Source organism: Mauremys mutica, chromosome 1 (genome assembly GCF_020497125.1).
Source record: "Mauremys mutica isolate MM-2020 ecotype Southern chromosome 1, ASM2049712v1, whole genome shotgun sequence".
Classification (NCBI taxonomy): Eukaryota; Metazoa; Chordata; order Testudines; family Geoemydidae; genus Mauremys; species Mauremys mutica.
This window is the reverse complement of record NC_059072.1, coordinates 121,893,973-121,910,298: the sequence shown is the minus strand read 5'-3', so window position 1 is coordinate 121,910,298 and position 16,326 is coordinate 121,893,973. Positions and strand designations below refer to the sequence as shown.

Sequence of the window (16,326 nt, the reverse complement as noted above, 5' to 3'; positions counted from 1 at the left end):
TGCTCTCTGGTGATGTCAAGAACACTGTGTGTGCTATGTCAGCATCTCCACAATGCTCCCTCACCCCAGACTGCATTGCTCACTCAGAAACAGTGCTGTCATCAGTTCACCCTGCTGTGCTGAGAGCTCAGTTCACCTGGATTTAGATGGTGACACCCGCAAAGTCACTAACTGTCACCAACTCACTCTCCCAAATATAGTCTCCATCTACACGTGGAGGGGAAGCTGGACCTGGCTGTGGTTCTCAGTCCAGAGAGGGCAGAGCACCCAAGGGGACTGGGTGCTAAAAGTGTAATGGAAAGAGAATCTGGACGGGATTAAAATGGGACAGTCTTTTTGTTCTGCATGTGTACAATGCCTTGTACAAGGGGGTCCTGGTCCCTGACTGGGGCTCCTTGGTGCTACCACAATACAAAAAATAAATAACAATAAGAAATGATAGTAGTAGAATGATTGGAACTGATGGGAAAGTAGAAGATGGGAGAGCGAGAATGTACTGGTGTTCAGATTGAGAGAGACCAAATTGGGGGATAGAACGAGACAGCACGTTATGAAGAAAAAAAAATCTCAGCAGAAATATTTAGAGAGTGAAATAATATGGAAACATTAAACTAAGGGGCCCTGAAAAAGGCTGAAGAAAGGAAGAACTAAGACAAACAGTGAAGAGTTGAGAATAGAATGAGACAAGGGCAAGAAGGGTGGAAAAAACCCCCACAAGGGAGGCAGAGTAAGTCATTGTTGCTATTTTTTTTTTATTTTATGAAAAATTTGGTTTTATACAACAGCTGATGGAATGGTGCTTTGCCTGTTTCAAACAAATGGGCAAACAAACATCTCTGAACAATTTGATAGCCGTAGCCGTGGATGCAAGGTGGTGAGATACAGATCTCCAGATCTGACTATTTTAAATGGTATTGATCACTCTACTAACAAATGGACAGGCTCATTATCTGCACCAGCTCACTAGCTACCAGGGGTGGCTCTAGACATTTTGCCGCCCCAAGCACGGAGGGTCCGCTGGTCCTGCGGCTTCAGCGGACCTCCTGCAGGAAGCTGTGGGACCAGCGGACCCTCCGCAGGCAAGCTGCCGAAGGCACCCTGCCTGCCACTCTAGCGGCGGCCGGCAGAGCGCCCCCCGCAGCTTGCCGTCCCAGGCACGCGCTTGGAGCGCTGGTGCCTGCAGCTGCCCCTGCTAGCCACACTCCAAGAGGGTTAGCAGGCAGGGGTGGAAGCACTGGCACCAATTAGAGGGTGTAGGGGTGGCGAACATCATCCCTCACCCCCAGGTTTTGGCACTTGCTCAAAGTTCCACAGACCACAGAGCTGGTGGGTTGGGGTCATGGCACGACCACTTTTAAGCTGTGGTCCCGTGATCAATCAGTACTGATGTTGCCAACAGTGGTGCTAAAGAGTGCGGTTTTCATTTCTTTAATTAGTCTGGCCTTCTGTTGCTAATGACTTTTTCAGAAACCAGTGGAACCAAGATTTTAAAAACTGGGAGTGAAATCCTGGCCCCATTGAAATCGGGATGGAGTTTGCCATTGACTTTTGTGGAGCCAGGATATTACCCCCCCAAAACAGACTTTATAATGTGCCAACAGAATAAAGTCCAAACTAGTTATCCTTATTTACACACACACACACACACACACACACACACGGTGCTTTAAAAGTGCCAATTTCACAAAGCTGAAAACAATTCTGAGGCAAATCAGCTGGGACGAAGAATTTAATCAGAATAAATTGAAAGATAATGGGAAATTGTTTATGAACACTTTACTTGATTTCCAAAAAACAATGCTGTGACTAACAGGGTTAACGTGATCCTTGGATGCATAAACAGGGGATCTTGATTAGGAGTAGAGAGGTTATTTTATCTCTGTATTTGGCACTGCAGTGACTGCTGCTGCAATACTGTGTCCAGTTCTGATGCCCACAATTTAAGAAGGATGTTGATAAATTGGTTCAGAGAAGAGCCACAAGAATGATTAAAGGATTAGAAAACATGTCTCATGGTGATAGACTCAAGGAGCTCAATCTATTTAGCTTATCAAGGAGAAGGTTAAGGGGTGATTTGATTAAAGTTTATAATTACTTACAAGGGGAACAAATATATGATAATGGGCTCTTCAGTCTAGCAGACAAAGGTATAACAAGATCCAGTGGCTGGAAGCTGAAGCTAGACAAATTCAGATGGGAAATAAGGCATATTTTTTTAACAGTCAGGGTAATTAATCATTGGGACAATTTACCAAAGGTCATGGTAGATCCTCCAGGAGTGGCAATTTTAAAATCAAGATCTGATGTGCACTAAGAAATATTTTGGAGAAGTTCTATGGTCTATGATATATAGGAGGACAGACTATATGATCAGAGAAGTCCTTTCTGGCCTTTGGAATCAATGAATCTATTAACCTTAAATCCATACATCCCACATAAATAATTGGAAGCTACTAGATGCACAGTGCTATTGAAAATCAGCCCACTGTCTGACAGTGCGTAATCCAGAAGTAAAAAGTAAAACACATTTTATGACAGTCTGTAGAAAAGCATCAGATAGATTTTTTTCCTATCAAGGAAATCTAACATGCCACTAAAACACATATTAATACAAAATACATTACATGAGTGAATCATGCTTCATTTACTCTGAGTGTCATTATTCATTAATTAATATGCCTAGTGCTATAGTGTTTCCTACTGCTGTTATGTGATGCTTTCATTAAGTAAAAGAATAAATAGCTCCAGTACAGTTCTATATTGCATCTGTTTCTTTAAAAACATTTTTGGCCTCTCAACCTTTATCAGAGACTCTGCCTCATGTGAGGTTGTATATCATGTTTCACACACACTCTGATTCCCCTCGGGCGTTATAAACTGTACTTTGGGCACAATGAGAGAAGAGTTGTTCCTCCTCATGGAGTTGTTCCGCCTCATGGAATTGTTCCGCCTCATGGAATTGCGTTTCCGCAGAGAGTTTTGATGAGACAGCTCACTCTTCTGAAGAGTCTGGATGAGAATGGAAGGCTTTTCATCCAGCTCCCTAGCGCTGCACCGCGGAGCTGCTACCTTGATTGTGTTGCCAAACTTGGAATAATCAACCGCGTACACGCCTTCCTCTTCTGTTACGATGGGCACAAAGCGGTGGCCCCACAGGATCTCCTCTGCTATGTAAGATGTTCTTGCTTGTGTGGTGATGCCAGTGGTTTCTACTACTCCTTCAAGTACCACTATAAGTTCTAAATCTTGGTTGACAAGGTCACTAGCAGAGATATCATAGAGAGGACTCCGCTTGTCTATGACATGGCAAATGATCAAAGGAGCCACCAGGAAAATGTTATTGCTTTCAATAGGGTTATCCACCGGGATGTCTTGCTGATGTATAGGGATGATCTCCCCTTCAGGCGTAGTCGTTTTCTTCACTACCTGTATTCTCACCGAGGCACTGATGATCATGCTTTTCCTCAGGTCTCCCACTCTGAACATGAAGCAAAGTCTGCCATTCCGAACGGCAATCACCGCATGCCGGCTGAAAATCAAGGTCTCTGCCCTTCTGTGAGCCTGGGCAGTTTTCATAAATATGCAGCCCAGCATGACGGCATTGATAATCAAACCTACAATGTTCTGCAGAATCAGGACAGTGATGGCCATGGGACATTCCTCTGTCATCATTCTGCCCCCAAAACCAATGGTCACTTGAACTTCAATGGAAAAGAGGAAAGCAGAAGTGAAAGACCTACGGAGAAAATTGCATACAATTAGTTATCTACATACCTCAAGTAGAAAAGTTAACAGTGTACACTGAATAGGAAGCAATGGAAGAGTTCATTCTTGCAATTGTTGCACACGTAAAACTCTCATTAACTTCAGTGGCAGTTTTGCATGCTCAACATTTGCAGGAGCAAGAGCCATTGTTTAATGGTCAAAGGACAGACCTGAGAGCCTGGAAATCCTGAATACTGGCATTGACTCTCTCTCTGGCTTTGGACAATTCTCCTAACCTCCCTGCCTAATGGTCCATATTCTTCTCCATGTCAGCAGACAGAAAGCTCTAATTCTTGGAGTGTTCTTTTCTTTCCCTCCACCCAATGAAACCTCTGAGTCAGGAGGTTCCACTTCCACAGAGCTGGCGGGGGGTGTGGAGGAGGGAGTGTGGATGAGATGGTTGACTTTTCTAGATTCTCCCACTCTCCAAACCAGTGAGGGGAAGCTGTGCAATGAGTACAGCCTGAATTAACTTAGGCTTGGTCTACACGGGGGCTGTGGTGGGGGTCAGCCTAAGATAAGCAACTTCAGCTACAAGGATAGCGTAGCCGAAGTTGACGTATCTTAAGTTGACTTAACCCCGCGCCATGAGGATGCGAGGTGACTGCCGCCATTCCCCCGTCGACTCCACTTCCGCCTCTCGCCATGGTGGAGTACAGAAGTCGATGGCAGAGCGATTGGGGATCGATTTATTGCGTCTGCACTAGATGTGATAAATCGATCCCCGATAGATTGATCACCACCCGCTGATCCGGCGGGTCGTGTAGACGTACCCTTACACTACTTTCCCCTCTGGACTTTTAGCCTGTAGTGGAGAGGCTGCCCCACTCCATGAGAGAAAGGGCTGGAATAGGCCAGAGAGGCTGTGCAGACCAGCAGACAGTCAGCAAAGGCCTGTGGAGAGCCAATCAGGGCAAAGAAAGAGGCCACTTGGGCCCTATATAAAGGCTGCCTAGCAAAGGAGAGAGCAGTCTCTCCCTGACTAGCAAGGGAGAAGGACTGGCTCCTGAGGTAAGGAGGTAACACCTTGGACAGAGCAGTGCTGGGCAGGCTCAGGGGAGCAGAGAGAGGGCTCCTGCCTGTGACCTGCCAGGCTGCAGCCCCTGACTAGAAGGGCTGAGAAGGTCCAAGGGCCAAAGGAGAAGTGGCCCAAGGAGTGCAAGCAGTAGAGGGGAGAAGGAGGGGAGGACATGGCTGCTGCCATAGGGACTCCTGGGCCAGGACACAGAGTAGTGGACAGGCCTGGGTCCCCCCCACCACTTACACAGCACCTGGCTGTGGAGGAGTGTGGCCCGATACAGACTGTGGCTTGCCCCTGAGGCAGAGGGTTAGACTCTGGGGCTGTAGTGGGCCATAAGGGCAGGTGCAGACTGAGGACTCTGGATACCCCCGACAGGGGAGAGACCCGAGTGGGGCACAGCCGGAGGGCTGTGTCCAGAAGAGGACTCCGCAAGCCAGGGAGCAAAGCGGGTCCCAAACAGACAAACAGCAGGGCAGACAACGGACAGGACACTACCCACAGAGGGCGTGCCACGGCTAGGACAGAGCACAACCCATTACATAGCCCCATCAGTGGGCTTTGGGGACAATCACTCTAGCGGAAACCCCTATAAGTATGGCTCCTGCAGCAACCATGCTGTTCACGAGTGAGAGTAAGCCAGTGGGGCTAGGCAGCTGAATGAAGTCAATGGGCCTCTACACTCATTCCCTTCATCTCCCAAAGGTTGGGGGTGGTTTGACCTAGCATTTTGGTTCAACTCACTGTCAAGATAAGGCCAGCTGCAAAATTTAAATCTGGATCTAGGTTTGTAACTTTTATGTGAATGCTACATAAGTAGCATGTGGATTATTTACTGGACATGCCATACATGGAATCTTATATTGATGCATATGAACAAATATGACAATGGCCCTTTTCATGTATTACAGTCCATGCAGATGTAACATCTACGTACATAATGGAGCTATGTTAATGAAATATATATGTCCTTTCCGCAAAGGTAGCTCTGAACCACGCTTGTTTCAGGTTTGGTTTTGAAAGAACAAAACCTGATCAACTCTTAACTAACTCTTTGGGCAGGTCTACACTACAGCTGGGATTGATGCTCTGAGATCAATCCACTGGCGGTCGATTTTGTGGGTCTATGCCCACCAAATCGACAGCAGATCGCTCTCCAGTCGACCCCTGTACTTTACCCCCGACAAGAAGAGTAAGGTAAGTCAATGGGAGAGTTTCTCCTGTCAACCTCCCGCGGTAACTCGACCTAAGGTACTTTGGCTCCAGATACATTATTCACATAGCTGGAGTTATATAGCGTAGGTCAACCTCCCACGTAGTTTAGACATAGCATTTGACCATGTCTTCAGATAAGTCGGAACAGTCCTTTGAACTACTAGAGGACCAGGAGTCACAAAGAGAATTCAAAATGTTTTATAGCACATGCAAAATCAGGGAGATTTTTTTCTGTGGAAAGAGAAAACTCATCTTAAAGGAAGTGACTCCCAGTAATGTGACTGCTGAGTTCTCACTGGCTCTAATCCAAATTTGATAAGCATGTTTTAAAACCAGGGGCTTTTAAAAGCTTTTCGTTCTTGGAAGTCACCACCAATGTGGTGTTTTTTGTGGGGGGCAGCAGTTAATTTTGTTTTTTTTGTTTTTTGCACTTAGTTCTAAAGAATTCAGGAATGAAGGGGTTAATATGGTATTTAATGGAATTAGTGAAAGGGTGATGAATACTCAGCCACATGCAGAGCGAAGTGTATGGCTACAATTTCAAATACTCCAATTTCCTTTTTAAATGATTCATTTGAAAAAGAATCCACATTTTTTATAGTGTAAACTCAGTCCTTGAAGAAACTATGGTCTAGCAAGCTGAGCACGTGAACACAGAAGTAAAAGCCAGGGAGCTCCTAATTGTAATAATCCCAAGTCTGTCACTAATTCCCATTTAAGCTTTGGCAAACAATTTGCCTGTCTGGAAAATGGGCAGGATAACAAATATTTACCTACCACAGAGGGGTGTGGTTAATACTTATGTAGCACTTTGAAAACATAAAGTGCTCTATGAGTTCTAAATGTTGGTTACAAATTTCAAACCGAGGTGTCTCCTAAAGCCACATTTTGGCACCTACATGGAAAGATTTTAGTTAGATGTCTAATATGGGTTTAAGAGCCTAACTTTAGGCACACAGGCTTTAGAATTTTGGCTATTTTAAATTATTATTATTACTGTATATAGTGAGAATATCAAATATTCCTTTTAGATAAGATACTCAGTTTTTCTTTCTTCTTAAAAATATTAGTAACAATATTTTTGTTCCATAATTTTGTTGGAACAGGTAACCAGTTTTAATAGAACAGAATCATTTACTGCCAATGAAAAATTACTTTTCATGACTAGAAGATAGATGGTTGTCTACCTTTTGGCCTGAAACACTACAGATACTAATACTATATGACATGTGTTCTTTGTCATGTGCTAAAGCAAAGAGTTATGTTAATCCTCCATTCACTTCAGAGTTCAGTGGCGCTGGAACATTTTTAATAGTGGGGGTGCTGAAAGCCAGCCCCCCAGCCCCCGTCCAACCCCCCATCCCCAGCTGAGGCTCGGAGCAAAGCCCCGGGTGCAGAGTGGCAGCAGACCCCAGGAGCAGGGTGGCAGCAGAGCTGGGTGGCCGGGACCTGAGTGTGGGGCCAACAGCCGAGACCCTGGTTGTGGGGCCAGCAGCTGGGATCCTGGGTGCAGGGCCGGCAGCGGAGTCCCCAGACACTGGGCTAGCAGCCGGGAGCCCAGGGGTGCTACAGCACCCCTCACACCCATAGTTCCCGCGCCTATGTTTCAGTTGGTTATAATAACCCTTCACATTTCCCTTGCAGTAAAATGTAGTGACCTCACTGGAATTGTTGTTTGAATAGAGATTTTGTACCTTAAATCCTGCATAGACTAGGTGGAGGCTTATCAGTGGTAATGCCAGTGGATGGAATAGAGAGAGGGCCAGAACCTCGTTCTGGATACAGCCCCTTTGCACCACATTGGCAGCAGAAAGCAGCCATAAAACTGCCTGAAGCAGACAGTTAAGCAGTCTAGTGTAAGGGTTTGCTAGGGACATGCCTGGCAGCAGGAGGCATGGCTTAAAAGCTGTTGTGTTCACGTGACCCCCAGCTTGCATAAGGCCGAGTATCGTGCAGATTCCTCACAAAAAAATGAATCAGTGTGAACTTCAGTGCATGTGCATTCCATTGCCTTGAAATGTCCTCTGGGAAGGGGACGTCCTGGAGTAGCAGCCAGCAAGGAAGTCCCATAGGAGAGGCTCCATTGGAGCTGTGTTGCTACTTTGAAGCTGAAAGCCAAGGCAGGGAGTCCCAGACCAAATGTAGAAAGCTCAGTGCCCAATGGCCCTTCCTTCCAGTAGATCCCCAGAGAGTAGCAGGTTTGTGGGATGGAGCCCTTTCTGCTGCTGCAAACCCTGCCCCGCCTTTCCTTGAACAATAGAGAGGAGATGCTATGAAAAAGGAATCTGACAGAGTTCCCTCACAGAGGTGACCTGAGCCATAATTGCTCATTTCAGAAGCTCTGGCTTGCAGCCAGTTCCTAAGAATAAATAAATGTAAAATCAATCAACGTAATGAAGTTTAGTCCAGCTTGGAAGGGGAATAGCCCCACTTAGGAAAGCAGCATAAAAACAAGGGAAGGGATGAAGAACCTGGTCCTATTTAGGCCAGAAATAATGCCACTTGGAATTTTGTACATGCTACCATGGTGTTTGTATCACCGAGACAGAGAGGGAGAAAAAAGTGGGCACTCAGCTATTATGAGTCTAATTCTACAGCACCTTGCCCCTTGTGTGGTCCCAACAACAATGCAAAATGCATGCAAAATGCAACTATTCTGATTCAGTAGCATTTTACACCCACCTTGCACTGGTGTAAATGACAGGGCTACCGTTAATCAGGCCCTTTCTGTTCAAAGAACAAGTACTATAAATAAAGATCTTACTGCACATATCACAGAATGGTCTCATTGCTTGCTCCTATTAATGTTTGCTCTTTGGAGTCTGTAAACATACTGAAATTCCCTCCTGATCAGTCATTTGACTGGTGCTCTGGAAAGTGCCAGGGTTCTGGGAGTTTTGTTGGTAGTAAAAGGAAAATAACACACTCCTGTGACACCTATCGTAGTACTCTGGTAGTGTTTTTCACATCAGTTCTTGTTGTCGGAGATAAATACTGATGCAGTGTGTCACAGCACTTGTCCTGTAATTAAAATCGATAGTCTAAATCTTCATAAGTGACTAATGATTTTGGGTACTTCCATTTTTGGCTTCCCAACTAGAGACATCTAAAAGAGGCCTAATATTCAGACGCTTTCCATTTTCTGGAAATCAAGTCTCACTAAGGTGTCATAAATTGGACAAGCCAGAAAATGTAGCACCCAAATTCAGTAGTCATCTATGAAAGTTTGGACTGATTTTCCGAAGCTAAAATATAGTTCTCAAGATAAGCTATTTCTTGTTGTGTCATGGGGTGAAATTCATTATGGACCACATTATGTTCAAGGTAGTGTTATTGATGTAGACAGGAATAAACCATTGACAACACACACCTAAGAGCCACTTTGTTGAAGCAGGCTCTATCTTTACACGCATGGAAAGTTATCAACATACTGTAGAGACATCTGAAAAGCAGCAGGGTCTCTGTCACTATCAGATTCTAGGAGATCTGGTAAGGATGAAAGAATTCTGAGGTACAGTATTTCCCAAGCCTGGGGTGTTTGTAGGATTTGGTGGAATCTAGTGGAGAACACTCAACTTTTCAGTTGACTATACTGTACAGAACAGTTTAAGTAAACCAAAGCCTAGTTTTAGGTTTGGGCAGCATGGCACTCACATCATTGCTATTCCTTATACCTTCTACTGTACTTTACCTGACACACGTCACGCATGGTGTCCACTTAGTACTGCTTGTACAGTTCTCGGTGCTAGCATACATGTCTCCATGGGCAAAAGCCACCAGCCACCATATCATGGCAAAGAGCAACCAGCTGCACAGGAAGGACATGGTAAAGATCACCAGCGTGTGGCGCCACTTCAGGTCCACCAGGGTGGTGAAGATGTCTTGCAAGAAGCGGCCCTGCTCGCGGATGTTCTTGTGAGCCAAATTGCATGCCCCGCTCTTGGCAATGAAACGAGCTTTGCGAGGCTGGTCCCGGATGCGTGGCTTGCGAAGGTTCTCAGCAGCAATCCGTGCCAGCACATATTCTTCAGGGATGATACTTTTCCTGGCCAACATCTTCCTGCCACCATAGTCCACCTAGCAGGACACAAGTGCTTTTCCACTGGTCTCCCTTTTGTCCCTTATCTGTCTTCCTACATCCTGAGGAGAGAAAGAACAAGATCTAGTTTGCCATCTATTTCCCATTTTTCCCAGATAATAAAAGTGATAGGCATGTGGAGTAGATGGTCCTTGTGGGAACAGTTGTTAAGTTAAATGTCACTGTAAGATTATTCCACAGTGCTATTATATGCTCATTTTAGACTGTGATTGTTATAAAGGCAGTTAGGGCCAAATCATAAAATGAATAAAAATAGTGATTTATTTTGGACACTGGCAGAATGAGGAAAGCCACAGAAAGGCCTTATAACTGTGCACCAAAGTAAATAATGATCCATGCTCTAAGGCCAGATCCTACCTAGACAGTTAACCATGCAAGCAACTGCACGCAAGTGATTACTCATAGACTTTAAGGTCAGAAGGGACCATTATGATCATCTAGTCTGACTTCCTGCACAACGCAGGTCACAGAATCTCACCCACCCACTCCTGTAACAAACCCCTAACCTATGTCTGAGTTATTGAAGTCCTCAAATTGCGGTTTGAAGACCTCAAGCTGCAGAGAATCCTCCAGCAAGTGACCCGTGCCCCATGCTGCAGAGGAAGGCAAAAAACCTCCAGGGCCTCTGCCAATCTGCCCTGGAGGAAAATTCCTTCCCGACCCCAAATATGGCAATCAGTTAAACCCTGAGCATGTGGGCAAGACTCACCAGCCAGCACCCAGGAAAGAATTCTCTGTAGTAATTCAGATCCCATCCCATCACAGACCACTGGGCATACTTACCTGCTGATAATCAAAGATCAATTGCCAAATTAATTGCCAAAATTAGGCTATCCCATCATACCATCCCCTCCATAAACTTATCAAGCTTAGTCTTAAAGCCAGATATGTCTTTTGCCCCTACTGCTGAATGGGAGTACTCATGTGAGTAAGTGTTACTTGCATGCTTACAAATTTGCAGAATCTGACCCTTATTTAACAAGGGCACAATAGTGGAGCTCACCTAGGTGAGCCTTTCCAAATAGCCCTACTGAAGTCAGTAAGACAACTGGTATGAATAAGGGCTGACAGTCTGGTCCCAAAGCATCATGTATTTCAGATTAAAATAGAAATGTGTGGGGAAATATTACATTACCTGGCTGGGAAATTATTGACCACTTGTTGAGATAGGGAGGGTTCCCCCCCCCCATCCAAATCAAGCAAATAATAATAATGAACATTAAAATAAACATTTTATTTTATGCATGCGATTAAAATCCTAAAAAGCTGGTCTGGCACTGAAAACCGGCATGGTGCTTTGCACCTCCCCCCCCCCCCCGCAATTACCATCATAATGCATCTACATTTCACCTAATCTCTTCCAGTCCCCCCCCTCAAATGTTACTAATGAATACGATGCAACACTAAATAAATAGAATATGTGTAAATTAACAACAACAAAATCCCCTCCGTACCCTCCCTCAACCCGACCTAACCTGGGGGGAGGAATCCTCTCCGCTTTCAAGGAGAGAAAACGCCCCACTGTTGATCCTTCCATTTCAAAGGGAGAACGACGCCTGCAGGCACCTGATCTTACTTTGTTCGGCTTGTTTAAGGGGAGGAGATCGCTGACGAGGAAGTGCAAAGACCCCAGAAGGAAAGCTGAAACTTACAAAAATCCCGAGCAGGAGCCGGACCGCTGGCTCAGACCCCCGGAGCTGCCTGGCCACATCCCCGCCGAACGCCCAACACACCGCCGGGGCGGCAGCAGCAGCCGGCAGCAGCCGCCGGCAGCGAAGATCCCTTGCGGGGGGGAGGCTGGCTTAGTGCTGCGGTACAGGACAAGTTCAGGAAGCTGGTGTGTGTCTCTCTCTGTCTCCCAGGGTCGGCTTCCTTCCTTCCCCGCGGGGCTCCAGGGGGAGGTGATGCTCAGCAAAGCAGCCGGTTGTGTAAGGCTCTATCTACTATTTCGTGACGGGTCGTCCCGGAGCTGCGGGGCGGCAAGCAGCCCCCGGCGGAAGTGCGGGGGGCAAAGGGGGGGGGGTGCGCTGAAGTGGTGCGTGGGACAGGGTGGGAGAGAGAAAAAGGGGGGACAGATCACAGCCCCGCACGCCAAACACTTTTAAACAGCTCCCAACCTTTTTGTTGTTGTTGTTTTGGAAGGGGGTTATTCTTGAATCCAAAACTCCATTGATACACAGCGGGGTTTGATTTCATTTTTTTAAACTGTAAAGGTCAGGATAATAGGGCACTGATCCTGCAGTCCCTACTCCGGCAAAACTCCATTCTACTCCATGGGAGATTTGCCTGTGTAAAGACTATAGGGGTTGACCTTAAATGCTCTTCCCCAAGTCATATAATAAGACAGAGACAGGGTAACATAGGCTGCAATGTCATGTAGTGTGCTTCTGACAAAGTCCCATTTTGAAAAGTGACAGAGACTCAGGAGTCTAAATATCATGAAAAGCTGAACTTTTCTCTGCATTCAAGTTGAAAAATCTCCCCAAATAACCCTATAGAACCTTCAGTTTCAACTGAAAGTCAATAGGACTTAGGTTCTTAAGTGCCTATGTCATTTTTGAAAATGAAACATTGGAACCCAAGATACTTTGGCACTAAACCTTTTAAACCTGAAATGAAAAAAGTTGAATAGGGATGTTAAAGCTCTGGCTTTAAATCAGGGGTGAGCTGGAGCAGGTTCCCAAGAACCGGTTGCTAAAATTAGACCTCCGTGGAGAACCGGTTGTTAAAGGGCCAGGGGGTGGGCAAAGAACTCCGGTCCGTGGGCCGGACCATCCTGTTGCTCCCAGGATTCCCAGCTGGGGAGGCTGAGGCTCCCCCAGCCCTTCCCCCGCTTCCCCCCAGCTGCAGCGTGGCCAGCCGCGGGCATCAGCTGGGCAGCTCAGCTGAGCTCCGGAGTTGCTTTGAGCTGCCAGCAAGGTAAGGGGGGAGGCGGCTGCAAGCTCTAGGGCTGCTGGGGAGGCAAGTGGGGCAATTTGCCCCCGGCCCCACAAGTATGTCTCTGCCTGCCCCGGCCCCTCCCCCGCTCCCCCCCTTAAATCAGAACTTTTTATAGGGAACCGGTTGTTAAAATTTTGGCAGCTCATCACTGCTTTAAATATATTAAAAATTTTAAATATAAAAGAATTAGATAACAGAATTATTTAAATTAGATTTTAGATTACTATGATTAGTTTCATTATCTAATTGAAAGACTTCTATTAAAACCAGTAGATCAGCCAAATAACTGATCAAATTAAACCCCTTGTCTATCCTATATTTTTGTAATCTCCTTTATATTTATTATGTATAGTTTTAATAATGTCTTACATCTTTAAAGACCCTCTCGGGTATTTTTGTTTCTGTGGCAAAGCCCTTAAAATATAATCAAATAATTGAATGATATAGAAGTAGATTTAGCTTTTTAGGCTTGATCCAAAGCCCACTGCATTCAACTGGAGTCTTCTCTGTGCTCTGCAGAACTCTCCTTGAAGTCAGGATTCACTTGAAGGATTGGGCTCTTCAGCCACAGCTCACATTTACTTGCCTCTCAAATGAGTTAGACTTGCCTACAGCCTCACTGCCTGCAGATATACAACAACTGCCTGATTGCAGCAAAACTGTGAAATGTGGTTTATTTCTCTCTCCAGCTGACAATGGGGTTTTGCTCTTTATAAACTGTGATGTACTCTTTGTTCTTCCTACTACACACCAGGCTGCTGAATTTGATGAAATAACTGACATGCATAACAATAAGCATGTGCATAAGTGTTTGCAGGAGCAAGGCCAAAATCTGTCATGGTTTTTGCTGCCCCTTTGCCACTGACTTCATTACTTTGCCTGCTGCCACAATAGAAGACTTTTTATAGCACCAAAATCCCATTAAGTTGAATGGGTGCAGAATGGGCCTATTCTCATGTTTAGCTGGTGTAACAGGTACTGAAAGATATGAGATGGGCACAGGAGAAAGTGTGCATGGACAGGGATACCTAAAAATACATAATCAATGAAATAAAGCTTCCTTCCCACACACCAGTTAAAGGTTATAATTTTGGCAATTTCTCAGCATCTGATGTTTAATGGAAACTTACTTGCTAGGAAATTTGAGATTTTTTCCCCCCTATCTAGGAAGAATAAACAGAACCCTGTGGGAGGGCTAGCTCAGTGAGTTGAGCATTGGCCTGCTAAACCCAGGGTTTATGAGTTCAATCCTTGAGGGGGCCACTTAGGAAACTGGGGTAGAAATCTGTCTGGGGATTAGTCCTGCTTTGAGCAGAAGGTTGGACTAGAACTAGATGACCATTCCTTCCAAACCCTCATATTCTATGTTTCATAAAAAGATCTACATTTAGACTTTAATGAAGCAAAGTGTACCATGCTACTCTGCATTGTGTCTGCTTATCTCTTTTGTACCCATAGTTCTTGCAGCTCTGCGAGTGTGTGTGTGTGAGTGTGATGCCTCAAATCAGCAAAAACTTATTCACATGATTAACTTTAAGCAGACCCAGTTGGGTATTGCTCATGTGCTTAAAATTAAGCACACGCATTAATCTTTGCAGTATCAGGGGCTACTGGAAACCAGGTACTTCAGAATTCTAATCCCAGTTTTGCCACTGACTCATTATATGACCGTGGGCAAGTCACTTAACCTCTTTGATCCCTTTATGTAGAATGGGAATATCATATTGACTCTATATAAATCCAGGGTATGCCCACATCTTGAATACTGCATGCAGATCTGGTCGCCCCATTTCAAAAAAGATATATAGGAGTTGGAAAAGATACAAAAAAGGGCAACAAAAATGATTAGGGGTATGGAACTGCTTCTATATGAGGATAGATTAATCAAACTAGGACTTTTCAGCTTGGAAAAGGGACGATTAAGGGGTGATATGATAGAGGTCTATAAAATGATGACTGGTGTGTAGAAAATAAATAAGGAAGTGTTAGTTACTCCTTCTCATAACACAAGAACTAGGGGTTACCACATGGAATTAATAGGCAGCAGGTTTAAAACAAACAAAAGGAAGTATTGTTGACCTGAATTTGATGGGTCAGCAGAGAGTTCTATATTGGGAGAGGACTCTCTGGGTGAAGAACACATACACTGAGGACAATACCAAACTGATAAAACCTTTATTGAGGGTTTTGATGAGGATTAGTAAATTACTATTCATGATAGTTATTTATTTTTTGGGGCTGACTATTTGCACATGAGTTGCTGCAGTGTTCAAGTGCATAAAGCTACTTGCGTGTGTAATTAAGTGTTTGCAGGAGCAAGGTCATAGTTTGGAGTCTTGAATTGTTCAACTTCCTGTAATTGCACAGGACTTTGAGACTCCAACAACAGGAGAGGTAGGTGAGGCTGGGGCTGGCAGTTTTGGTGGGTTGCTTGCGTGGTTTTCTCTTTGTAAGGAGCCCTCAATTGTGCAGCTCTGGAACTCACTTGTGTGTAATCAATGCTATAAGCTCACAAGTCAAACAATATATTTTAAACTAGCTAGTGATTTTTTAAGCTTCCGTGAAATGTTTGCACCAGACTGGGGTGGAAGCAGGCTATTATGGTGGCCCCTGTCTTTCCCAAGACATAAAGAACTATATGAAAACTACAAGACAAAATCCCTTATGACTAAGGGATAGCACTCCACAGTACTTTACTTATGTCACAAGATCAGCACATTTCCCAGGGTATGATTATCTGCAAGATTATTGCTGAAATACAAGACTTAATATATGAGATGTGGGAAATTACACACCAAGGCCATATCTTTACATCAGGGACAGGAAGACACATGTCATTTTCTAAGAATGCAAGTTGCTCCAAGCATCACCCTCCCAATATTATACTCCCTTCCTTTTCCTCAGCTCAGATCTCTAAACCAATCGGACACAAGAAGAGGGACAGGATATGGGACTACCTTTGGGACTGCCTCACCTCAAACCTCTCCTCCTTTTTGCTGATAGTGATAATGTGGTACTAATTTCAAGCATAAAGCTCCCCTGGAGGCGAAAGTGACAGAATGCTTGTCCATGGACTATTCCAGCTGAAGCAGAAATGGCTTTCGATCTTTCCATACAAGCTGTGCTCATGTTTCACTTCTCAGCCTGATTTTCTATAGTTGTTACAGTATATGTAGGGATCTTATAACCCCAAGCCAATCAAACATGATAAGTTTTCAGATAACTTACTATGGCCGGAAGGTGTGGATGCTGCGAAGGAAATTACTGATGTACAGAGCCTGTAGCTTTT

General features: G+C 44.9%; 1 protein-coding gene across 1 annotated transcript; it reads right to left on the bottom strand.

The window, feature by feature from the left end:
* Positions 1 to 1,969: 1,969 nt before the first annotated feature.
* On the bottom strand, positions 1,970 to 11,971 carry KCNJ8 (potassium inwardly rectifying channel subfamily J member 8). Its single transcript, XM_045020914.1, has 3 exons — positions 11,750 to 11,971; positions 9,690 to 10,138; positions 1,970 to 3,736 (listed from the first exon to the last, which is right to left on the bottom strand). The coding sequence occupies exons 2-3, from the start codon at positions 10,052 to 10,054 to the stop codon at positions 2,836 to 2,838; spliced, it is 1,266 nt and encodes a 421-aa protein (XP_044876849.1). The 5' UTR covers positions 10,055 to 10,138; positions 11,750 to 11,971; the 3' UTR covers positions 1,970 to 2,835.
* Between the last annotated feature and the right edge of the window lie 4,355 nt (positions 11,972 to 16,326).